The 26,044-nt window shown below is 50.4% G+C and overlaps 5 protein-coding genes across 5 annotated transcripts; 4 read left to right on the top strand and 1 right to left on the bottom strand.

Annotated features, from left to right (window-relative positions):
- Window positions 1-938: 938 nt before the first annotated feature.
- On the top strand, window positions 939-2,567 carry SPBR_00493 (G2/mitotic-specific cyclin 1/2; the record flags this gene model as incomplete). Its single annotated transcript, XM_040758812.1, has 3 exons — window positions 939-947; window positions 1,031-2,263; window positions 2,547-2,567. The coding sequence occupies 3 exons, from the start codon at window positions 939-941 to the stop codon at window positions 2,565-2,567; spliced, it is 1,263 nt and encodes a 420-aa protein (XP_040618440.1).
- A 4,229-nt stretch (window positions 2,568-6,796) lies between these two features.
- Window positions 6,797-13,503, bottom strand: SPBR_00010 (uncharacterized protein; the record flags this gene model as incomplete). The annotated part of the gene is made up of 7 exons (XM_040758331.1): window positions 6,797-7,367; window positions 7,444-7,533; window positions 7,627-8,370; window positions 8,419-8,465; window positions 8,523-8,903; window positions 9,648-9,912; window positions 12,938-13,503. 7 exons carry the CDS (start codon window positions 13,501-13,503, stop codon window positions 6,797-6,799), a joined length of 2,664 nt encoding a protein of 887 aa, XP_040618439.1.
- Window positions 13,504-15,536: 2,033 nt separating this feature from the next.
- On the top strand, window positions 15,537-17,345 carry SPBR_00420 (uncharacterized protein; the record flags this gene model as incomplete). The annotated part of the gene is made up of 3 exons (XM_040758739.1): window positions 15,537-15,608; window positions 15,757-17,061; window positions 17,280-17,345. 3 exons carry the CDS (start codon window positions 15,537-15,539, stop codon window positions 17,343-17,345), a joined length of 1,443 nt encoding a protein of 480 aa, XP_040618438.1.
- A 5,267-nt stretch (window positions 17,346-22,612) lies between these two features.
- Window positions 22,613-23,899, top strand: SPBR_00669 (hmg box protein; the record flags this gene model as incomplete). The annotated part of the gene is made up of 1 exon (XM_040758988.1): window positions 22,613-23,899. The coding sequence occupies one exon, from the start codon at window positions 22,613-22,615 to the stop codon at window positions 23,897-23,899; it is 1,287 nt and encodes a 428-aa protein (XP_040618437.1).
- A 994-nt stretch (window positions 23,900-24,893) lies between these two features.
- Window positions 24,894-25,389, top strand: SPBR_01080 (uncharacterized protein; the record flags this gene model as incomplete). The annotated part of the gene is made up of 2 exons (XM_040759398.1): window positions 24,894-24,949; window positions 25,032-25,389. 2 exons carry the CDS (start codon window positions 24,894-24,896, stop codon window positions 25,387-25,389), a joined length of 414 nt encoding a protein of 137 aa, XP_040618436.1.
- Between the last annotated feature and the right edge of the window lie 655 nt (window positions 25,390-26,044).

The raw sequence follows: 26,044 nt of genomic DNA, 5'->3' as shown, positions 1-26,044 counted from the left end.
CGACTTTCTATGTTCGTCGTCGCTGCTCCAGAGAACACAGAGCAATGTCGCGCTATTGCCCCAGGGGTGTCTCTGCACCATCCCAAATAGCCTGGTGGATTGTGGACGTGCCTCCCAACTCCCAAGGTCACGCAACTTACGCGAATTGCTAGTGGAGCATTTGTGACCTGGCACGCTCCACGAGACAACCGTGCTTGCGCTTTCCCGAGCCTACGCGACAGGCTCAGAAATACTCCATGTTGCACAACAAAAACACTTCAATCATCCTGCTTCCATCACATACGCACCATTCCATATGTGCCAGATTTTTGTCGGCTCCCTAATAATACTTGGACATCTCTGTCTGCCTTTCTTACTGACTCCACTAGCACCAAAAACATACATTCTGTCCGTCCTCTCCGTACCGAGCTGAGCCTTTACGTCTTAGTTTTATTTCTTTTCTCTTCTTCTTCCTCTGCCTCTTCTTCTTAGACTCTCCTCTATTTCTTCTTCCTTTCCTTCTCACGGCGTTCACCCTCGTCGGCACATGCTCGCTCGCTCGTCGTTTTTGGCTCGTTGCCTCTCTTTTCCAGCTCCGCAACTTTCCTTTTCACACGCGCTTCGCCTACCACAAACGCGTACTCAACAAAACACATTGCCAAGGTTCTGCCATCAGATCACGGCTTGACGTATCACGTCTCAGCATCCTTGACAATCTCAGCACTGGTCTGGCTATATCGCCTCGATCGTGTATCCGCGCCCCTCTCCATTCGAAGTCTGTACGTCGCGCGTTTCGTATCGACCTTGTATTCGTCATGATGGATACCAAACATGGAAATCACGCGGCACTGGCTAACATATGTTCATACAGCATATCTACCGTTCCAGAAACGCGTGAGACAACCTGGCAGAGTCCATCACAACGTTCTCTGTAGATCGCCCTTTAATTACAAGCAAAAATGCCGCCTGTGAGTAACAATGGCGCGAAAAGGACACACAGTGTATGTCGGAAGAATATACTAACGTTATACAGGGACGTCCTGCTAGACAGCGTCTCGCGACGAATGAGAATGACGAGAACAGTTCGGCAGCTGCGCGTATAACCCGCGCGAAGGCGGCCTCGCTCCATGTTGATGAACTGAATGTACCTGCCAAGCCTCTACAAGCCAAGAAGGCCGTTCAGGTTGCTAGTGCCCAACCCGCTGGCCTGCGAAAGCGGGCAGCACTGGGTGACGTGAGCAACGTCACCAAGGTCGAGGTGGCAGAGGCGAAGAAGGTTGCCGGTAAAGCTGGACTTGTGTCAAAGGCAGCACAGCCTACAGGCATCCAGAAGAATACGTCTCGTTCTACAGGTCGTACAGCCCTTTCAACGAAGGAGGCTAGCAAAAAGACGACCGATGCTAAGAAATCTGGACACGGAACGATTGGCACCGTACAGAAAAGAAAAGTTGCTACCGCATCGGCTTCCGTCGCCACCATTAAGGACGACGCGCCTACTGAGGACCAGGAGCCAGTCCGCAAAAAGGCACATACCGTCACGTCCCGGCTTGAGGAGCCTGCAACCAGTGACAGCACCAGAGAACAGGACCCTTCGTTACCGCTCAACGACACAATTGAAGAGTTCGTGCCGACTGACTTCGTCTATCCCGAAGGCGTCAAGGATCTGGACAGCGAGGACTTGGACGATCCACAGATGGTCGCTGAGTATGCAGCGGACATTTTCGAGTACCTACGTGACTTGGAATGCAGTTCCTTGCCCAACCCGCGCTACATGAACCACCAGGATGAGCTTGATTGGAAAACACGAGGTGTGCTAGTTGACTGGTTAGTCGAAGTGCATACCCGCTTCCACCTTCTACCGGAAACTCTTTTTCTTGCTGTCAATATCGTCGACCGTTTCCTGTCCGCCAAGGTTGTCCAGCTCGATAGACTACAGCTCGTCGGGGTCACTGCCATGTTCATTGCGGCCAAGTACGAGGAAGTGCTGTCTCCTTCCGTCGGCAGTTTCCGCCATGTTGCAGATGATGGCTTCACTGAGGCTGAAATTTTGAGTGCCGAGCGGTTCATGCTTGGCACCCTCAACTATGATCTCAGTTATCCCAACCCTATGAACTTTCTCCGTCGGGTATCGAAAGCCGACAACTACGACATACAGACGCGCACGGTTGCAAAGTACCTGACTGAAATCAGCCTTTTGGATCACCGCTTCATGCCGTATCGTCCCAGCCATGTTGCTGCGGCGGCTATGTTTCTTGCCCGTCTGATATTGGACCGGGGCGAGTGGGTATGTTTTTTAGATCCGCCTGATACATGTAGCTTGTTTGCCAGTGTACATGCAATGGAGTGATTATGGCTGGGAAACACTCGGCTTGTGTATTGTTCCAAATTGTTTCCTGGCTAACAGACTTTAGGATGCGACGTTGTCCTTTTATGCAGGTTATACCGAGGATGATATCGAACCAGTTGCCATTCTTATGGTTGACTACCTCGCTCGCCCTTCTACGCACGAAGCTTTCTTCAAGAAATATGCTAGTAAGAAATATTTGAAAGGTACTGTTTACGAATAGCCGAACCCAACACCCGCTTAATATCCTACTTTATGACGATAGCGAACACGATCCACTGTTTGGCGGAATATACTTTATGGGCGTTTTACTAACGAAACCAGCGTCACTTATTACCCGCCAATGGGCGAAAAAAAATGCTGTTCATTTTGGCATCACGGATACCGACCTGTCTGTGGATGAGATCTCATGAGTAAACCGTTACGAGCTTGGCTGCAGCCCGACCACGTCTGGGCATCGTGTGGTTCTCAGCCTCAACATTATCCTGTGCTGCAATTGCATCCGAAGCGTATCGGCCACGGAGTGATCACTAGCAGCGGTGTACGGCCGCTATTATGTCGCAACACTTATAGGATCCTTTTCCTACCACGGGCATCGTTTTTATTTTAAGGCGCATTGGATTTTTTTTGTTGGTCTTCCGAGTTCGTCAAACCCTGTCTCCTTAGGTGCTCGGATCACAATTTTCTTACTTTCTCGATCCTTTTTAAGTTGATTGTTGTTTGCTGTTTTGTCATCCTGGTGTTCACGCACCCTTGGCGCGCCTTTCATGATGTTTGCATTTATTGTTGTTGCTTGGATGGGCGCTCGGTGTTTAGATATAACCGCACAGGTGTAATGGTATGAGACCATTTTCGAATGTCCGTCATCTTGTAACATTGTTCTTTTGATACTTGCCCGGGTTTAGAAGCCGTTCTATATGTGCTCTTCGCCTTCATGGCACTGGCAGGCAGCTTAGGAAGCGGCATGAAGTAATTCAGTTATTCGTGTGACGTACTAATGGTATGATCACGAATGGTCCCTATTTCCAGAACCCGTCACTACTCTACGATTCGATTGGAAAGTGTGTGGTGCATACTGTAGTTTGTTGTTATGGCGACCTAACTTAACTGCTAGCATAGCTACTTTCGAAGCAAGAGCGCACACAGTACATGGAAGCAGCAGCCTTAGTTGGTTGAGAGCTAACAATTTGTATGGATAAAAACAACGTATAAGCCCTCTCTGGTGAGAGGTATGCCACCGAAACGCCTTGCGCCAAACCTTCCCCCCGGCGAGGGTCATGTCATATTGAAGCGATGGGGGGAACAAAGGAAAAGAAAAAGAAGGAAACCAGGAAAAACGTAAATCGTAAAAGAAACAAATAAAAGCACTTTTCTTGTGTGCATTCAGCAAGAACACTAGATGGAAGACAAACGGAGACAACAAAGTGGAAAGGCCAGTGGATGTGAGTTTAGAGTGAGCCCAGTCTTTCCTCCAATCCACCCCAGTAGACAATTGGTCGGGGTTCGAGGAGGGAAAGCTCGCTTCCGTAGCTTTTACGCTCTTCCTCCATGTTCACAATGGACGGTTGGCGAAAGATGACGCTGTTGATTGTGCTCAATGGGGAGCTGTCTGTCGACGAGCAAGAATCCCTGCTGCTACTGGCGGTAGAAGATGTAGACGCGCGGCGGAGCGAGATACGCAACTTCTGGGGGGACAAGCGAGCGGCCAAGGCATGAAATTGAGACGACTGCATTTTGGGTAGACTTGCGTAGACGTTGGAGCGCGTACGGCTTATACGATTATGTTGTCGTATACTGTATGGAATCACGGGCCCGTATACCTTCGTGAGGAGGATGAGGAAAGAACGAGAAGGAGACGAGGCAAAGCTCGACGGGAATAATTATGATCGGTAAATCGTGAGTGGATTGGCCAGGCACAGCCCAGTGGAATAAAAAATGTATTGACTTTGATAGAAGCTCAGCGTGGCAGACATTCGATGGGATATGAAAAGGGCGCTGAGAAAGGACGGGGTGCCGACAATGGGAAACAAAAAGTATGAATTGAGGTTCAAACGAGAGGATAGCCTGCTGCTTTCCAGAAGAGATCGGGCAACGGACATATGTAGATGTGGCAGGAGGCCAGGTGTTGCGCAGTACCACAGACAGAGCCCGTGAAAGAGGCTTTTCGCTTTGCTTGCTTAATCAAAATGGCAGCCGATGCGATGGGAGACGGGGCAATCCATGGGTTATGTACTGGCTGTGTCAAGACATCTGCCCCATCCGAAGTACAGTAGATGTACTTCGTGTTACTCCGTACGGAGTATTGCGTCTCAATGGTGACTCGTAGCAAAACCCTGCATCGATTCAGGTCTCCCGCAGGGGGGCTTCAACGTGTGTTGAGTCGGTGGGGTCCGTCGCGGTGCACTGGACGCCTTCAGGCATGAAGGGAGGGAGGGGGGAGGAGGGAGCCAAAATAGGGGAATTAACACGGCGGTTGGGACGACCGGATGAGTGACGCAGGGATGAAGCCACAGTTTGCCGTCGACGCGTCCGTCTACCGTGTCCTGGAGGATAAAAAAGGGTTGGTTTTTTTGAAGCTTTTTACGGACTACTCCGGACGACGAAATGGGACAAGCTGCGGGCGAGTATGTACTTTTCTTGCCAGGTGCATTCAATGGCGAGGATGTCGCCAGTTGGACTTTGTACAGCCTGGCTGATAAAAATGGGGTTTCTCTTGAGCACGACAAGGCAAAAGCTGTATGACACAGATTTGTGAGCTCCAACACAAAACGAGGCCCCACAGCATAAATAGGCATTGTGATATGATACTCACGTCTTTGGCCCCTATTCCTCCGTGCAGCGTTCAGGCTCATGTGCTAGAGGAGCCACACAGCAATATAAAATCAGGGGTGCCGATTAAAAATATTCAAAGAAAATGCGTTTTTGGTGGTGGCGGTGAAACGGCAAAATTTATGGCGAAATACTCGCAGAAGCAACGGCAAACCCGACTTTAGACAAACGAGGGTTTGTGACGCCGTCCGTGCGCCGAAAAGAGAGTACTGAGTGACATGTTTCAGAGTTCGAGCTGCGTTTGAGCTTTGCCGGATGTACGTAGTAATGCTCCGCAGTAGTACGACGTAGTATCCAGGGTCAAGTCCTCCGAGAGTTTAAAGGCGGCAGTGACAACTAGCCAGAAATGCACGACGTAGTAGGCGACGTTTTGCGACCCTCATTTCGACGGACGTCATGATGCAACAAACATTTTCCGCAAGAACAGATTGGTATATGGCAGGATCGTCAAGAGCAGCGAGGGCAGCAACGCCTTGCTGGGGAGGCAAAGCCGACAGGCGAGACGACTAGGGTAGGCGAGGAATGTGAAATCGGGCATGGGAATAAAGAGTGGGAGGTCGATAAGCATAAACAAGATTCCCAAGGTGAAATGTTGCCAGAGGGATCAGCGAGGGCGGTGAGGGCGGCGAGGGCGGCGAGGGCGGCGAGAAGAATGATTTCGAATTATAATAACGACGTAATTAACATCCAGAGGCCGACAAAATGGGTAGTCAGGGCACCGCAACGGCTTGTTTCAAAAGGAAACGACTTGATCAGGCTCGCACATTCCATTCCTGACTTGTAACACCAAGTGCCAAGCCGCCGATTGGGTATCATCAACAACGCAGCGTAAAATGCTCGAATGAACTAGGGAGGTGGGCGAATCTAGTTAAGCTATTGTTTTTTTTAGAGAGGGCTGGGTTGTAATTAGCATGCGTCCTTATGCTTTGTAATAATAACACGTCGTAATTACTGCGCAGTTCTCTCTGCAACCCTTCTCTCTTTGGCCAGACGTGAGAGGCGTAGAATTACCTAAACCAAGCCGGCCGTGTCTTGCAACGGTGCATGACGTCCAGCTGTTTGCACTGTGTTAAGTACGGCGACGAGAAATTTGTGTAAGTGCCACGTCGAATTGGCCAAGTTGATCCCCAGCCTGTCCCGTTGGAAGGAAGGACGATCAAACAAGGGAGGAGACTGTGCCTTGCGGTTCGGATTACATGACCATAAGAAAGAAGGCGATTAACAAAATCCTATTTGCTCTGCCCTGGTCGCCCCAGCATTCAACTGATATGCGGCGATGAGAACAACCACGGGACAAAGAAACCTATAATCGATTAAACCATAACACGAACATAGGGATTAGCTATGTATTAGAAAGGACGCGAGTAGCACAGGAACAAAGAATGGGAAATAGGCTAACAGCTGTGCAACGCTTCGGCTTCACTATCAACAACGGAACGCCCTCTCGCCCCAAGAATAAAAACGTCATGCTTGTCGTCGTTACCACACCGAAGAACAATCCTGGTACAAGAACACTTAAAGTAGTAGTAGTGAAACAAATCAAGAAGAAAAAAAAGAAAAAGAAAAGAAAAGCAAAAGAAAAAGAAAAGAAGACCAAAGGTGCTGGCACGAAAGGAAACACGAGGCCGATAAAATCCATGTGCTTTAAGTACCCCAGCCGCTTCGGCGTTGTGTAGCACTTCTCCGGATCGATTCGACCCACACCGAGTCATCGAGCATTTCCCTCACAAGGCCAGGGCTCACTCCGCTCACACCGCTCATACCGCTCGCACCACTCATGGCACTCACAGCGCTCCCACGCCTGCTACCATCGGCTTCAAACTGGGCACTAGGCTCCTGCAGCTCAAAGCTGAATGCACTGGGGTTGTAGTGATGCCTTTGTGGTTGCAGTCCTCCAGGACTCGTTGGTGAAGAGAGTCCACCAGTACGTGGAGCACTCAAGGGATGTGCATAGTTTGTGTCGTGAAGGCTGATATCTATGCTTGCACCCGACCAGGACCTATGGTGCTGTGCTGGCCCGGCTGCGTGATCGGCACTGAGAAACGTCGCTGCTGTTTGCAACGATGCCGCGCCGGTGCTGTGTCCGGCCCCCACACCGGACGTCCGGTCGTCTTCGTCGTCAACAAGGATGTCGGGTATACCAAGCTGGGGCACGCCGGTCATGCGTGCTGACCGCTTTTGTTCCATGTGCCGTCTGAATTTTCTCGACCAATAGCTGTTTGCGAAGTATGGGTTAGGGACACAGGACGGATGCACATGGGGGGAGGGTTTTGACGGAGCTAGATACTTACAGCGTGTTGAAAAATCCCAAGACAACCCTACGTCGTGCTTCCTCCTCAACCCGCTGGAGCCTCGCACGCCGGCGCAAGAATTCTTCAAGCCTAAATGAAAAGAAGAAGAAAACGCCCAGTTAGGAACCTGTTCAAATCCGGTAGAAAGTAAGACGTCTCTCCACGTGCTAAAACAAAACCTACCTCAAGCTCTTACTGTCGCTGATGATGTTGTAGTGAGCCAGGATCATCAGCACCGTCGTAAAGAAAATGCCCTTGTCTGGATCGGCAGACACCATGACTTCTTCGTAAAATATGTTAAACCGCCGCCGCCGCTCGCGAACACGGTTTAGGTCGATTTGGTTGATACGGTCGTTGAGCTTTTGCAGGTTAACACCCGTGAGTGCAGTCTGGGATGCCAACGAAGCATGTCGCGCCTGAGGCGTCGTGTCATCGTTCCGTGCAAACTCGAGAATGCTTCGCACTGAGTCCTCGTGATTGTAAATACGCATTTCGAACACGCCAGACAGCTCTCCGAGGAGGCGAGGAAATGCTTCGCGGGAGATAAACCCCGTGCCGTTCGGGTCCACGCTGCGCCAAGCTTCTTTGAAACGCCGTATCTCGTCTCTGCTGATATCAGCGAGTCCACTGGACCGCTGGTAAACATACGAGAAACTTTCGTAGATAAGCGACACGAACAAATTGACAAAGATGTACATGCTGATGATGTTCCATGCAATGAACAGGACCCTTGCCCAGGCTGTGCTGCCACAGTCGCTGCCAAAAAAGGTCGGTGCCTCGACACACAGCGGTGGCTCGACACCCGCGAAATCTTCCATGATCTGGTTCCATCCTTCACCACAGCTCATTCGGAATAATAGAATCAACGCATTCGGAACAGTTCGCAGATTGATGTTATTTGTTTCTTGCGAGCTGAACCGGGTCAGACTGAAAGATTGCGTCATTGCAATAGCAAACACCAAAAAGAAAACCAACCAAGTGGCCAGAAGACTGCCAATCGTCGTCACACTGGCCGCTGCAGTCTTAAATAATTGGTCAAGTGCATCGTTTCGGGGAATGAGGAGCAAAACGATAGCCACAAGAAAGAACTTGTGCAATTGTATGAACGTGTCCTGGCCAGGTTCGGCAAGGAACAGAATGGATGTCGCAAAAGCCCCGGCCACGGCACACATGGAGAACACATCCCAAGAACTTCTTCGAAAGCGGCTCCATCCGAGGCCGACAATGCGGATGGATATGTTTGCCATGTAGACGAGAGTGAAGACGAGGAAGACGTAGTCACGCGTGTTGGTCCACCAGTCCGGCTCTGACGAGTATTCTAAAATGAGGAGGATGAGGTGCAGCACCAGCACCATGGTGATGCCCACATACCATTTTCCGTGTTTTTCAATAGCACGTTTATGGCACCACTTCTTGAGTTTGTTTTTGGAATCATCGTAGGAGCTCTTCGACGGCGATATCTGTCGTAAAAGTTTGCGTAATTCGAGCCATGCTCTTTGATCCCCAGTGAGAAATGCAACACCAGTCTGCTCCGTATAGTTCCGCATAAAAACGGAGATGAATAACGTAAGCACAAAGATGGTCGCGAGCAGGTTGAAGGCAACGAAAAACAACGCATTGCCTTGGGCTGCTCCAAATTGGGGTTGATTGCCAACACCTGTGACAGACTGGGCTTGAAAAGACACGTCGACCCAACCCTCTTGGCTGACTATCGTGAACAGAATAAGAATCGAGGATCCGAAATCATCGAAGCTGTAGTATGGGTTTTCTGCGACGCGAGGTGACAAAAGCTGCCAGTCGTTGCTGAAGGGTGTATTTAGATACTCGCCTGTGCAATCCTGAAGACGCAGCACCGACCCGCTTTGGTCGTTGCATGAGACCATTTGCCCCCGAAAAAGATTGAGACCGTAGATGGCAAATGGAATGAGGAGAGAAATAGAGACAAATGCGGCGCTGAGAATTTTCCAGCCGCCAACAATGATAAGCGAGTGAAATGTTTCTCGAGCGCTATCACTGACATTCAGCAAACGCAGTGCTCTGAGAGCCTTGAAAGCACCAACGGCTCGAGAAACGGCCCCATCATTGGCAAACAATGTCGCTACATTAATCCACAGTGTAATTAATACGACTGCATCAATGATACCCCAGGAACTGCGAAAGTACGCATTGGGTGTCCAAAAGAAGCCATCCGCGATAATTTTGACGACTGCCTCGACAGTGAACACTATGGCAAAAGCCATGTCGGTCCAGACAAACCAGTTTTTGAAGCTGAACGTATGGCCACCATCGAAATACTGCTTTTGGTACAAAGGAGTAGTGACACACGCAATGATGACCATGGCAACGATCGACGCGTAAATGAAAGCCGAGAAAGTGTACCAGGCGTACTTGTTCGGTTCCACTCCGTCAAACCGCTCGGAGCCTCTACCCGGACCAACTAGGCGCTGGCAAAGACGCCGAAGTGGGTTTCTGGGTGTAAAAATGAACAGTGAATTGTTGTAGGTTGGATGGCGTCCTAGGTACTCGCGCTGAGCTTTACGCCGTGCCGATGTCGCGGATACAGCCTGTCGAGCCATTTGTCTCGGGTCTAAATTCTCATTCTGAACATCGAATCGAACATTAGAGTAAAAAGGATTTGGATCTTTGCTGGATGTCCATCTTGACACTTTCGCCCAAATTACCGGCAAAACTCCAGCTTTGGCCGTGCCACTGAGAACATCTTGAACTTGAGAAGACGACTGATTTCCCGCAGTAGAATCCTGGAGCGGATCTAAAGCTTCGTTTAAGAATTCGCGAACAACAGCTTCTTTTAGGAGCATCTCCATCATACCAGGTCCGTAGTCGAGGGGGTCCTTTCGTTTTGCTCTCCGTCCTAAGGAGAACATTGCAGACAGTGAAAGATTGCTGGCAGAAGTTCCAAGCTCTCGTCTTTGAAGAAATGCCTTGACTTGTTCCAGTCGTTTTTGATCTTCGCTCACATCAAAATTTTCTTGGATGACGGCGATAAACATATTGATCAAAATGAAGTAGGATAAGATGAACCAGCCAATCAAAAAAATGGCACCAATCCATGCCGTGTCAAGGCGCTTCGTGAAGCCCGTAACAGTGTACAGGACCGCCGTCCAGTTCTCACTTGACAAGATTTGATACATGCCCAAGAACGAGTTGAATATAGAGGCGAAGGTAATCCTTATGTCGTTGCCGCTCGAGTCTTGCGGTGTTATTTCGCCTCGAAAGAGTTGGACGGCGAAAATCGAGACGAGGAACGTGATTAAAAAGACGAACAGCATTAGATTTCCAATACCGGTAGCGTTTCCGAGGACCAATTTTATCAGTGTTCGTGTCATTGGGATGGCAAGAACCACTCGGTAAGCCCTGAGGATTTGAAAAACAGTCAACCATGCATAGACTTGACCTGAGTTGTGAATCGGTGGTATCAAAATGACAGATGTAATAACAGCAAGCCCAAGATCAAAAAGATTCTGTATGCTGTGATGAAACCGCCTCCAATCCGATGAAAATCGAAAGACTATCTCGATATCAAGCAGGACAGTCACGACGACTTCGCAGGTGTTGATAAAAACGATCCTGCCCTCGTGCGAAGCACTGCGAAAAGCTTGAACGAATAAATCGAAGGCAATGGAGAGGATCCAAAACCAAGTGGTCTTCTGATAGATACGTCGGAGCATGGTAGCTCTACGAAGCCCGCTGTCTGGGCGTGACGCCAAAAAATCATTCTCATCCGCAGTGAACGCGCTTCCTTTGCTTTCTTCTCGGATGACTTGGAATGACGAGGTGATGACTGCGATAAGCAAATTTGTCATCCACAGCATCATGATCATAATACCAGCAGCAAAAAAAAGGGCAGCGGCAAGGTAGTCAGAGTTTGTTGTGTAATACATAAGATCGCTGAAAGTATTTGCGCTCATAATGACAAAAACGAGCTCCAGAGAATGGAGAATGTCGTCAAAGTTGACTGTGGCGTTGTAGGGACTTTCTTGTTGGAGGCAGATCGAGCCCCTAGGACAAACAAAGCCTTTTCCGTTGCGGGTTCCATTAACAAGCGAGTTCAGGTTCCCGGCCTCGGTCATCATGACCCATGGAAGCGTGGTTGGATTGGGATTGGAGTCATTTTTCAGGTGTCCACCACAAAAGCCAAACTCGTTTGTGTAAGCCGCAGTCAAATTATCGGGTTGTGTGGGATCTAGCCAAACGCATTGGCGGCTGAGACTGGACTTGAAGCTCTGCACACCAATGATAGCGAACAGAAGCCAGAAGAATACGATCAAAAAGGAGACCCTGACAAGTAGCGGGGCCGCTTTTTTCAAGCTCCTTAAAATGATCTAGTTCATTATAAACATGTTAGTCAATGAAAACCAGACATCGAAGCTGCGATAAGATATTTGAGAGTGAAAAACTGACAGCGTTTCCTTTGGTGATGCCCAAAAGTCGAACGATGCGAAGGCAGCTTAGCATACGAAAGACGTATAGATGGTACTGGTACTCTATACCAGTGATGCTGAGTACAAATGAAACCCAGAATGACACGACAGCAACGAAATCTAAGCGACTGAAGCTGTGCCTCAGAAAAGCTCGCCGGGCCAGTTGCATCCGCTGCTGTTCTTCGTACGTCTCCGGCAGGGGTTGGCCTTGCATCAGTGTAAAGGACCGAGCGAAAGAAGAAGGTCCATAAGTTTCCACTGGGGGCCGTTTCACTGACCGCTGTCGTTGGGGCTGGAAAAATGATCGGTATTGGTCGGTCACGGCGGCGCGGACGCCTTGGCGCATGCCTCGTTTTCTGTCTATGGTACTATATTCGGCAGCGTTAAAAACAAAGCCGGATACGATTATCCGAGCTATGATCTCAAGCGTAAAGACAACGAATAGGCCGAGCTTAGCCCAGTCGTATGGAGTTTTTCCCCAACGTTCAGGACGTCCATTTCCTTGAGACCAGACATCTGGGGCGGCTTCGACTGCAAGAAGAACCGCTTGCAAGACAATCAAGACTAAGATGAATGACTCGACCCAAGGAAGCATAAGAAGGTCACAAAGCCACAATCGGAATGTGTTGTCTGCAGAAAAAATACCGAGAGACTTGCCTCTCAACGGATTCGGCATCGGGGCCCTGTAATAAGAGAGCGGGGGAGGCTGAGAGACGGCGAACTCGGATTCACCTTTTTTCTCAAGTCGAGTGCCAAAAACTTGGGGCTGATATGACGTATCGACAAGTACGGGAGATGATAAATGGTGTGTGCTTTGGGCATCTCTGCTAGGTGAACGAGATCGGTCGCGAAGGGCCTGTTGCTCCAGGGCCTCACCACCTCCACTGATGTCTACGACGCGCTGCGACATGGCCCTCACAATGGATGCTGTTTTTTGAAGTGCACCTGTTGTGGATGTAGATCTTGGCCGCCGAGTGGTACTGTCAGGTGTGAGAGAATTACCATAGCTGCGTTGCCGGCCGCCTGTGTCGTAGCCCGGTTCCAGATCATACCCGAGCATCCTCGAATCACGGGTTTCTTCTTGGCCACCATCTGAACCGGCAACAGTCTGGAAACTGTTGTGCGACTGGATGCCATCTGGTGGTACGCCAGAGGACCCAGATATTGGTTCTGCACTTGCTGTCAAAGGAACACGGTCGGAGTCGCTACTGGGGTCAAAGTGGCTGTGATCGTCGTAGTAAGAAGTAGAGATTGCGGCAAACGCGTCAGCAGAAGGAGGCTCAAAGTCTCGATCAACTGAGATTGGGCCAGTTTGAAATATGTTTGGCGGAAGAGCAAATTGGAGAGCCGCAGGATCGATAGGAGACTCGGGGCTCGCCAGCTCATTGCCACGTTGCGGAGCGCCATGTGGAAGGGACTGGTGGGTGGAGAGACCTGTGTCTGCCCAGTATGTGGTGATATCGGGAAGGTGTGTCGATGTTGGGACGGGTGGTTGAACAGAGGGGCGCTGCTCATATGGAGTTTGCGGGTTGGCAGAGTATGTGTCGGCAGGCGAGAGCTCTGTATCGCTCGAAACAAAAGCATAGCCATCATCAAATTCACCCGGACGGCGAGCCATTTTGCACGGTTGGACGTGGAATAATAAAAGAGGTGGTGAAATCGGTGCGCCCTTAGAACAGTCCCTTGGCGGAGACACGGAAATGTCTGTTAAGCAGCGTGGTTCATGGTGACACCGGTGCGTGATATCGGACACGATGCCGCCAGCGAGCAGCGCCGAGTTCGGAAACCGGATATCTAACTGTGCGAAAGCTGTCTGGTCATGGGCACGGTCGTGTAGTCGGCAGGAAGGGTGAGAGACGTGAGCAGCTACGAGAGGACGTCGCGATAGATCGTTCACCGGTGTACCCAACAGGAGAAGCTCGTCCAGCGATGCAACAAGGGCCAGGTGTGAAGGGAGACAGGGCCTTCGAGGCAATCAAGTGCCATAAAAAAGGTCGTCACGACTCTGCAGAGGGTTCAGAGTGAAGTGTGTATTGTTATCTTCGTAACGGAAAGAAAATAAAGGCAAAGTGACGAGGGAAGGGCCAGATCAAGGAGACAGTATGACTGGGTCCAAACAGATGGAATTTCGTTGCAATGGCAAGAGCAGTCTGCCGCCGTAATGCAGCGCGTTGAAGCCAATGTTGGAGGCTGAGGGAAAGTGAAACGCAGGCTCCCGGACTCCCTGCCACAAAGACAAGCAAACTTCAGAGCAGCGTTCACAGTAAATTCACACAGTGTTCTATTATCATCTCCTGCAGGATTCTCGAATAAATGAGACAGTGCGTTTTTATACAGACACTGTAAATATACACAAGCCATTCAGGGGCTGTTTGAAGTACCTTCATCCCTGGAAACCCTTGCTTCTACGAGCATGCAGGCATGCAGATTTAAAGGTACAACCAACGTATTATGGGGTATTTTCTGCCCGTGTACGACTCGGTAGGCAACTTCGCATCAGATCGTAAAAATAGATTTCAGCCGAATCGGACCCACCTAGTAGGTAGAGAATATGTCGCATGATGGACGACACGTACTTTGTACGTCGTACGACATGACACCTAATCTTATCCAATCGCATATCACGTGGCGATAAGGTGCGCCAAGAATTTCTTTCTAGATTGGCTTACTTAAATGGCTGAGCGCGTCTAGGTCGCGATTTTAACAATGGTCATGGTTGAAACGCAATATTTCGTATAGGCCTTAAGAAGTAGCGACCCCATCCGGGATCTTACAGACGCTGCGACTCGAACCGAACTATCTGTACGGCCTTTTTGTTTCCCATTCGAACCTTCCTGATGGCCCAAATATCGGTTGTGCCCTGTTACCGTTCGTGATTGACTGTAACAACATTCGTTTTTAGGGTTACTTTTTCAACAACCACACGGCCTTTATGCAACAACGACTCGCCTGACAAAGCGCACACCTGCTGAGCACGAACAAATTTAGCCGACAGAACCCTTTAAGGCGCGGAGCTGCGATCGAATATTTTCGATGGATTCCCTCCGGAAGCGACGACATGACGATGGGGCGGACCCTCACCCCCCCGAAGTTCTATCGACGCTTGTCCGCCTTCGTAACATGTGGCAATTTGCCAGTCTCTGCCAGTGGTTTTATATCTTTGGCGCCGTGGTCAAGCTGGACAATCTAGACATTGATGTTCGTTCTCTGAACCCTGCTCAGTCTATGGCTCGAGTCTCACTGACAACGCGAATCTCTTAGGACCTGGAAGTGCAGTGCTTAAGCCCACACTCGACTGTACTGCAAGATATTGGACTTGCTCTCCTCAAATATCTTTCGTCTCATCGTGGCTTGACGTACGACCTAGCTCAATTCTCTTACTGTATCCTCATTCGCTATGGGCGATGGCTAATAGAATTGTAGTTCTGAGCTCTTCGACGAATACACCAGGCGCCAGTTTGCAACAAAGGCTCCCGAGCTGCCAAATCCCTTCGGTAACGACGAAGTTCCTGCGAGATTTGCAAGTTTTAGCATCTTTCAAAAGGTACATTCTTACGTATCCAATGTTCTATTGTTTTTGTCAGCGGAAACGCCCCTAATATGCGTATTTTACAATAGATTCGAATACTTCACCAAATGACATCTTTCGTCATGATGAATGCAGAAAAGCTTCGCGAAAAGATGGCAGAACAAAAGGATGCCGACCAAGACCAGACAACTTGGGTAAGTTGTGAGATTGTAAAGGCACTGTCAGTTCGACATGAAGCCCGGAGGTGGAAGAGAGATTGCGTGAACTCGCACGCAGGCTCAATTTTGGGCCAAATTCTCCTCGTCCGTTAGCGTTTTATGCTAACGCATCAAATTTCGCCAGCGCATCGAGCCTTTCGGATGGGATAGAGACGACCGCGCCTACTTTGTTCTTGACGACAACCGCGTTTATCGTTTGACGGAGGCGCCCCCCGCACCTCCCAAACAAAAAAAGAACACCAAGAAGGCCAGGGCACTGGAAAGGCGCAGAGAGAAGCGGCGCCGCGTCTCTTCTACAACCCTTGGCAACGCAGCTGAGGTCGATGAAGATCATACCGTCCCACGAGATGATCAAAAAACACACGCAACGAACGATGATATTGAAGAGGACATCGATGATGGCCTGGGTGGGATGACATGGGAGTGCGTCGCGGTGTCTTTGGACGAGCTGCGCTCACTACTGGCCTCGATCTCCAGCAAGAAGGATCCTAATGAGCGGGTTTTGCACGAAAAACTTGTCGAGCACCTCCTCCCTATTCTTGAGCAGCAAGAGGAAAGAAGGAAGAAGCGAGAGAAGGAGCACGAAAAGGCATTGCTGAACCTAGCAAAGATGGCCAATGCAAAGAGGTCAAGTCGAATTGCTGGCCGACAGGAGCAGCAAAAGCAGGAGGAGATGCTACGGGAGGAAGAACAGAAGCGACGCTTTGAGATAGAGGCGTTACGAAAACAAGAACAAAGACAACGCAAGGCCGAAAAAGAGCGCGAGGCTCGTCTCCTATCGCGGGAAAACCGCCTTCACGAACGCGAAAATCGACGAGCGCGGCACAAATACGAATTAGCACAGCTTTCCGAGGATGGCAAGTCTGTCGACAATGCCGTAGGTCGGATATCTGAACGCAGACGGCAGGCGGAAATTGAGAAAAACAAAGAAGCGCTTAGGGACCTGGGCGATGAGTTGGAAGATGAATGGACGTTTGACTGCATTTGCGGCCTTCATGGCAAGATTGACGACGGCCAGCACAGCGTGTCCTGCGAAAAATGCAGCATTTGGCAACACAGCAGGTGCTTGGGTATTGACGAGAAAGAGGCTGAGAAAGATGATTTTCATTTTGTCTGCGATCCCTGCAAACGCAGTGCGGCCACTTTGGCGGACGGCCAGCCATTCGCCCGGCCCGTTATAAGACTCAAGATCAACGCACCTGCCCCTGAGAAGCCAACCCAGCCCACCGCTCGAGCTACTGACTACCGGGTGCCTGTTGCGACACAGTCAGTGTTACCAAATCCGGTGGTGCCGACCCCGGCGTCGACTCTTGGCAGCGAACTGGATAACGATGATACCGACTTTGATGCCTATCCTCAAGAAGTTGCGCGTGCTCCTGTTCTTGCCCTCCCAGAGGCGGGCAATGGCATCAGCACGGTTCCGGGGAAGGTAGACGGTGTAACAACTCTTCCAAGATGGAGTCCCAACGGCGATTCCAGCGTGGAGTCTGGTTCCAACCCGATGCCGTGGCCAACACGAAACGAACATACAAATCCTTTTGCAGCGCCCCATCCCGGTCTCTCTCAACCAGACCAGTCTCCGCGCAAGTCACATGCATATGGGACAATCTATGAGCAGCCTGTTCCTCCCCCTATGCTTCCACACAGCCTACAATCACAACCGATGATAAATCTGGACCCACTCACGCCCACAGCCGCTACAACCACGTGTAGAGCGCAACCGTTACCCGCTCAACTGCCTCCAACCGCCCTCGCAACCCCGCGGCTGCAACATCGACAAGAAGAGAGCCTTGTAGCTGAACCTTTAATGCAGTCTTCACCATCACTTTTACCATCGAGTGGCGGTATGTCACCAATCAAGCACTCCCGAGCAGCTTCGAGCGGCCAGACTGCTGTACTCCCACGCGGTAGCCCAATGTCAATCTCCATACCGCCGTCAGCGGCCTTGTCTCCTTCCACGCCTCAACAAATCCTTATGCCGCCTGTCAAACCCGAGGGTCTGGCACATCGACAGTCGTTTTCAAACATTGCGACTGATCAAACCTCACAACCACGTGCAAATTAAAGCTAGGATATTGCTCTTCTGCAGGCTGCCGGTGTGGACGTGCGTACGTTCCCAACATGTTTATGGTGTGCGAGTAATGGAAAGGCCAACTCCCCCTGAGGGGGCCCCTGGGCTCGTAATAACTGGACAAAATGAACGATCAAGAGGCTGGGTGAAATATTAAAACAGTCCATTCAGCGAGAGCCCAACTTCTGCCGAAATTTTGTCATCCTAGCCGTGGCTCAACTGGATGCAAATAAGGCGGAAAGCCACAAAGACGCAAGTTTCAGGTTTTGGGAAGGGCCTGGTTGAGATGAATATGTTTCACAGGGCGTTTCTTACGCCGAACTGGCAAATATTAAGACTGTCAAGCAGCTGACTATGCTCACAGCTTTTCGGGAACATGATGCGCATCTTGAGAAGGACACGAAAGATAATAGAGCAACAAGAAACACATTTATGCCCTTATCTTCGCCATTTTGCCCCTTTTAGATTCCAGGAGGTAAATCTTACCAGTTTATTCTGATCTTATGTTTCTCTCCCATTATTGGTGGGGATTGGCTCGTCGTATCTATTCGCTCTCACGTAGGTGTCTTACGGGAGCAAATTTTTGCGATGTACATCGTTTCCCCTCGTATGTGATATGGGACACCTACTCCGAAAGCACCTGGCCATCGCAGGCACGATTTACACAGGCTGCCACTTTGCCTGACATTCTCGTTGCACTGCTTTGTAGAGTCAGAAAAACCCAGGCACTTGACAGCATGTATAAGTATGTGGCTGCATCTGTGGCAGCGACGATTGCGTTGCTTTAGTCAGCGAAGCTCGTAGAAAGACATCGGGTCACCCAAATCGGACCTGTGTGAATGTGCCCCGTGGTCGTCAAGCATAGGTCGGCCAAAATGAAGGAATTAGAACACATGGTGTACGCAGACGTTTCCGGCGGCAGCTAGTTCACATTCCACGTTGATTTTGTTGTGATGCTGCAAGTATAGTGTGGTTAGTCGATATTAATAAATTATAGTATATTTTCACGGTTGATTTGTTCTCGTATTTCCACACACTTGTCAGGGGAAGTTGCCCTCAGAATCTGGCTCAGGGATCAATTTGCGGTGATTTCCTCTTAAGTATCCGTCCATAGTGTCCCCCAGCGCCGCTGCAGACAGCTCGTCAAACGAGTTTATTTTATTTTATTTTATTTTACTATTTATTTATTTTATTTTTTGGTGGGCACCTGAAGAAGAGGGTTGGGTGTGACATTCGTAAGGGACAACGATCGACCGCCCAGAGAAGACGCCAGAAACACAAACATGCCACGCCACGCCACGCAGGAACAAAGAACAGAAAATCCGGAAATAGGGAAGGCACATAAAATGTAGCCGGGTGGGTGATCATGTGGAGCGGATTGCTACGAATGCCGCATTCGGAAGGTATAAGGTACTTAAATTTTTCCTTTATGAATGCGCGAAGCCGCTGATAGTGAAGCACTCCACCGTATATACATTACATAAGGGGCGACAGGCTGCGTTTACTGTGAATTCTTTCCTGTTTGTAAGACGTATGTCCGCCTGAATAGAGTACTAAAATATATTATGCACACGGTGTCGTCTTTTGCGACGAAGGCTGAATTTTCCTTATTTTGCGTCAGCATCGCACCCAATGCTGTTTGACGAACAATATCCGAGACGACGGGAAAAGAGCAAAATCAAGCATAAAGCTGAGTGTGTCAAACCGGCCCTGAAAGAAAGAACTGCTGAACCAACCCATTTCCGGCGCGCACGCAAATGATGTCCCGTTGGCAGCAGCGTCCGGGTTCGTCGTAAGACCGTGTGCGTACGGGGTAGTTTAAGGCTCCCAATCGATCGGTTCAAGTATGTGACCTTCTTCGTATTATCGTCCAGACCTTCGCTCCACACCGCCCAAACAGGAACGTGGGTGTGGTGTTGCTGATGTGTTGAAAGTCGACTAGCGCGCTGTGCACCCAGACGGGTTTTGTTAGCGCATGTGGCTTGTGGGGTTGAAAGTTCGCTTTGGTGCTAGCGGCTGTTTGTTTCAAAGCCGAAAACGGTAGTTTGGCAGGGCCAGATCCCACCTCGCATTACTTGCGCATTTGCCTACTGTTGCAGCGCACGGACGCCGAGAGAGCACAAGGACGGCCTGGTAAGGCCAACAGCAATGGGGTTACGGAGAGAAAGAGACGAGGGCGCAATGAGGGAATAGAGTCCACCACAAAGAGACGAACAGATAAAAAAGGATGGAAGAGGTTCGAAACCGAAGGGGAAGACGAATCGACGGAGACGGGGGCAAGAAGGGGGGCAGGGGAAGCGTGCGAGGGCGAGGGTGCGGACAAGGGACAAAGACGGCCGGGTGGTCAGAAGTGAAAGCACGATGAAAGGGTGAAAGGGAGGGCAGGACACCAACGACGGTCACAAATGGCAAACGCTAAGATCAAGACGCAAACGCAAAAGGCGTGGAGCGCAGGTCCCGACCAACAAGTCGAGAAACAAATGCGGCCGCCGGAGGGGATGATGAAGGTGACCCGGGGGACGCAGGGCAAGAAGAGTGAATCAAGTCCGCTGCCTGTAGGAGCCAACAGCAACCAGCAAGGCCGCGACGATTGGTAGGACGACAGCAGAGACAAAGGCCAAAGGGCAAAAGGCTAGGCCTCAGACCAGAGGCCAGATATGAGAGACGATAGACGAGAGACAACAGACAGCGGACAGCAGACAACAAGCGAGAGAGAGAAGTATCCAGGAATGTACAAATAACGGACACTTCCCGGCACATGTAAGACATACAAAGGAAACAGAAGGGAGGCAAATTGACGAACCAGATCCAGAGCATCGCAGACACTCGAAGCGAAGAACAGCAAAAGAAAGCAAGGACAGTCAACGATAAGACATCACGGCGGTAAGATGGCTCGAAGAGAGAAGGATTGCTGAAACAAACGGTAACCCGCTTACTCCTGACAAGACTATCAAATCCTACATGCATGCAGGTACAGGTCTCATAAGGCAAGATATCCCCGACCAAGACATATCAGAGACATTGGCCTTCAGAAACAGCAGAAAAATCACAGACTACAGAAACATCAGGAGACACCAGCGAAACCAGCGACACCAGCGACACCAGCGACACCAACTACGGCAGTCACCTGGCACCAAATCATCACCGCCAAACCGCTGCCTTCAGTGGCAGCTGGCCCGGTCCCCACCAACAACATCCCGCAAGCAAAAGCTACAGTCACTAGCTGCTACCGCTAAAGAGACACCTCGCTGGCAAGCTACGACCAGGCCTCACTCATCTTCGAAGAAGACTGACAGACGGAGTCACTTCCACGCTGTACGCACGACAGACCGTCGGTGTGAGGACAAGCTTCCGGGGACAGTGGCGAATTGGGCGTCGAAAGTGACCCATCTGACAGAAAAAACGGCTCGCCGTGCAAACCAGGAACAAGACTAGGCGAGACTGCAAACAGCCACCGCAGACAGCCGCCGCACCAGACGAGGTGCAAGCGCCACAACGGCCTTCTTCCAGCCTTTTTTTTTGTTATTCATTTCCTCGTCATTTTACTGCAGCCGCCTTGACCGGGCATTTCGTCTCTGTCATCTCATCCGGAAGTAGACGAACTCTGATCTTGTCGATTCACGCTAGGTCCGGATCCGGATCCGGAAGGCCGCAGCCAAGCCACCTGGAAGGCACCCCCCCCCCCCCCCTTCTCCCCTTCCACACGCCCTCAACTCAGGACATCAGGAGCGTCAAGAGAATCAATAGCACCAGCGGTCGAAAGTTATAGGGTGACCCAAGTAATAAAACCTGTGGTTCCCAAATTTAAGAACCTCACCAAGAGCCATACGTCAACGACCTATCCCCAACGACCTGGCCAGACAGAAACACGAGAAATCAGGCCCCAAAGCAAGAAACGGCGAAGAAAGACTCTCAATCAGTACGTACAGCGGGCCGGCACCAATCACAACCGGAAACAGTTCCCTCGCCTCTTTCCAAACACGCCTCGGGGCTACCCTCAACTATCATTAACACCGCCGGCCGTCTTCGTTCGCTTTCGTTCGCCGTTGAATACATCCGTTTGTCAGTCTGACCGCCTGGCAGAAGACTATCCTACCGCTGTTGCGACTGCACTCAGTAGGAGCATTCTCCGTTGTCGCTGTTTTCCTTTTCCGTCTACACATGCTCCACACATTGCCATTTTGATATCATTCATCTTCCAATCTTTCCGCACCCCTCCCCCCCCCCCCCCGCGGCGCCCCCAGTGCCTTTCACAGCTATCCATCCTCGTGTCAAGAGACACGAGCAGGTAGAGACACGAGCAGGTTTCTCCCTTTCCTCTACGTCCTCTTTGGCCTTCGCTCTCGCTCTTCTTACCCAGTCTTCTTCTCTATCTCCATTTCATTATATGCCACCTTCATTTACACGATCTAGGGTGCACGCTCTCGCTCAATGGACCGTATCATACCGCCGTCTCCTACCCCCTCTGTGCGCGAACACTCCCCCGCTATTTTCGATCAACTTCTCCAGAACCACAGCATCGCATCACAGCGTCGCTGTCCTGGTACGCCATCCGAGGTTGTCCAGATCATTCCTCGTCCTGCTTCTAAGTACCAGACACCGGAACCCCGGCACGTACGCCAGTACGCCAGCCCGAGCATGGCATATACACAACCCCATCAGGGGATAACATTCCATTACCCAGCTCTTCATACCGGCGAAGACGCCCCTGCCTATGAGACGACGCATTCAGCATCGACACCTCAAGTAAGTCAGGGCCGCTGCTTGGGTGCAAAGAAAGCGCCGTTCGCCGGGGTATGCTACATTGATTCACTAACTTACACCTTTACAGGTGTACAACCTAAATACACCCGAAGCGTCTCCGCCAGCCGCGCCGCAACACCTCTCCGGGAGTCCTGGTGTATCCAACATGGCCACACCGCAAAGGGCAACACAAGGAATGAAAGTTCTTTCCGTAAAGACGGGCCGCGTAGCAAAGAACTCGACACCCAGGAAGAAGGCGCCGTCTCTGTCTGCCTCTCCTCCATTAACGCGAAAGGAGAAGTCCACCAAAGCAACCAGCGAAGAAGCCAGCACAATCGACCAACCACTCAGCATCCTCACCAAGGAGTGGGATATGCCGATCGTTGATATCGAGGCCTACGTCCATAGGTCTGCAGACGAGCGGCATGAAGAGGTCGATCACGGCAAAGAGCCTGGCAAAGTCAAACGTGCCATGAACGCCTTTATGTTGTATAGAAAGGCTTACCAAAACCGAGCCAAAAAATGGGCACATCAGTCCAAGCACCAGATCGTCTCCAAGGTGTGTGCCCAAAGTTGGTTCATCGAACCAGACAACGTCCGCCAGCAGTTCAATGATTGGGCCGTGATCGAGCGGGACAATCATCGCAAAGCTCATCCGGAGTACAAATTCACACCATCAAAGCCTCGGAAGAAGGGCAAGGATGAGTTTGGCGAAGATTCGGGTGTCGATGATGACTGGGAAGCCTCGGGTCACCGGGATCCGAAGCATCGGTCAACCAGCAGGACACCTATAATGGACCCGCACGGTGGGCCGTACGGACCCCCCTATTCCACAGTGGCTGTTCCCGACGCACAATCATACGGCGCGTATCACCATAGACATCCGCAACAATTGGCGAACCCGGCAAGACACACCCCCACGCCATACGACACGGAGGACTATCACGTGGCTGGGCCGGGAATACACTATCGCCATATTCCTACAGGCCATCACCATCAGCTCGAGAACATGGTGTACACAAACACGGCACAGCAAAGCATGGGCGTGGGCTTAGGCCCTGCTCAACATTCGACAGGATACCAATCCTTTGAATACAACGCACAATACGCTTCACAGGCCCCGGCTGCTGCACACCACCACCGCTCCCATGGACACCCTGCCGGTGGCGTAGGGCAACAGATCGATCCTTCGCTTATGTCCAGGGATGGTATCCCTCAGTACGACATATCTAACCCCGTTCTCACAACTGGGGGGCTGGGTGAATCCCAGTGGCAGCCAACCCTCCACACCGCAGCAGACACAAATGAGATATATGCTGGCCCGTATCTTGCTGAGGTGGAGGAGAGTCTGATCCCAGATAACCATCTTCAGTATCTTCAGGGCGATAACGAAAGCTGGAAAGTCGATTCTGTTAATGAGGCCGATAATTGGCATGGTTTGGGTGGAGCTTAATGGAGCATCTTCTATCGCGTTTGAAACCCTGTCGACACTACGACCCTTAGGTGAATGAATGCAGCGATTATAGCCTGCGATGGTCATTCGTGTGCGTGTTATAATGCTGTTGCCAGTGGGGTTTTCTTATCCCTTTTTATTCTCCCCTTTCCCCTTTTTTCGCTTCGGGTGTTTTGCGGGCTTTGGTAATTGGAGTTGGTTTAAATTGATTTTATCTTTGTGAGGTTGACTTTTTATTTTACATGTTATTGAACTACACTTGGGGACTCTTGTTTATTTCTCCGTTACAAAGATGTTTTGTATTTTTATATTTTTCTTACTCCTTGGCCAGATGGTTGTTTCACATCCGCATGTCGCACGCCAGCTGCCGGCAGTCGAGTTTGCTCATTGGTTGCCTCGCAAATTCTGGCCAGTAGCCTAGATATTAACAGGTTTACACTTCCAACATTTATCATAAATGTCAGAGCTACAGTAGCTGTTTTCCCTTTATTCGTTACCTGCTTGTTTTGTATAATATTTGTTCTCTCTTTCCGTGCCTCTTGTACATTGCGGGATGTAAATATTAGCAGTTTGTCAATTGCTTTCCTGACTGGCGATGTACAAAGACATGTGTAGAAAGAGTTCTGACCGCAAGACAACTAGTAGGGACGCATGCACGACATACTTGTACTCCGTAGGTAGTGTGATGATATATTGTCGAGTTTAGACTTAAAAGAAAGTTGCGCGTGGGGTTGGTGTAAGTCATGCAGAGGATCGCTTAGCTGCAAAATATGCAATTAAAGAAGGGTTATCAGCCTAGTTTTACGAGCTCAGTACACCTGGCTGTACCTTCCCCTGATTTTTCGAACCCACAAATCAAGCTCGAAATACTCGCCACGACGCACATCTAGTCCTCTACGACCCAACAATAGTTCCCTCAAATACCAATCGAACCTCTACTCTGAAATCACTTATTCTATCTATCTATCTATTTATCTACCTATATAGCTAGGAAATGACCTGGGTTTCGAAAGTAACGACGGCCTTTGGCCTCGTCCTCCTCGCCCATTCGTAAGAACCCTCACATGTGCCCAGGATCGCCCGAAGCGACAACGGCATCCACTGACCTCTGTATCTCAATGCACACTCCCAGATGCTACTCCGCACAAGAATTCTCCTCTCTCCAAACCTTTCGATCTACGGGACTTTCACAACCGGCCACGACCTCTTTGCCCATCGACATCGCCATCGAAACTATCACGGCATTGCTCATTGCAAGTCTTGGCCTCGTGCTTGGGACACAGCAGCTCAAGCCAATCCAGTGGCATGTGTGGGCCGGGAAGATCGAGCGCGAGGGGACGAAAGGGACGAACAGCGCCGACATGGATGCAAATAAGGACTATGTCGGAAATCCGTTCCGATTCCTGGAGACAAGACCTGGCTTTGCCGACATTCGACGCCAAAGAAAGACGTTTGGAGACTGGGTAAGAGACGGCGGGGATGGGAAGTAGACTTTGAAGCCAGTTATGCCGGAAGGACGGCATATAAGAGAGAGAGTGAAAGACTATGATACGGACCGAAGCCCAAGTAGGAGGAAACAAGTCAGCACCAGGCCGGGATTGCCTTACCACAGACCTTTTATACTAGATCAAACCACAAACGCTAGAATTATGCCGCCACCCTGTCCAACTAGATTAACTGGTACTTACAGATGCGTGCCGTCCTTCTGTCCGCTGCTTCACGCCTATATATAGACCTGGGTTGAGCATTGCTGAACTTGTATTGGAGCAGAGAGAAAGGGATTGTATTTGGAGCACATTGATTTTGGATCGAAGAGATGCAATAGTAAGCTGGCCTTCACGGCAGCGGTATGATGTTGCCAAGCAGTGATACTGGATATATGTGAATCGGGGGACCAGCCGCACCTTCCTTGCCAACGAGAATCTGCAGTAGCCGGCGTTGGGTCTTTCGCCTCGTGAAAAATACGAGACTTATTTAAGGCTCTATGGCCCCTCGACCACCGTCCAGCCCCTTTCCCGTCTCCCTCTTGGGTCCGTGTTGCCTCTCAAACCCAACTGTCGTCTCTTGTCGCCTATTCTTGTGGTCTACAGCAACCACCCGCCGCCGACCCCTCTGTGAGCTTCGAAATACCATGGTTTTAAACAG

Source organism: Sporothrix brasiliensis (genome assembly GCF_000820605.1).
Source record: "Sporothrix brasiliensis 5110 chromosome Unknown Cont19, whole genome shotgun sequence".
Lineage (NCBI taxonomy): Eukaryota > Fungi > Ascomycota > Sordariomycetes > Ophiostomatales > Ophiostomataceae > Sporothrix > Sporothrix brasiliensis.
Note: the sequence above shows the minus strand (reverse complement) of the source record. Positions and strands in the feature narration are given on the sequence as shown.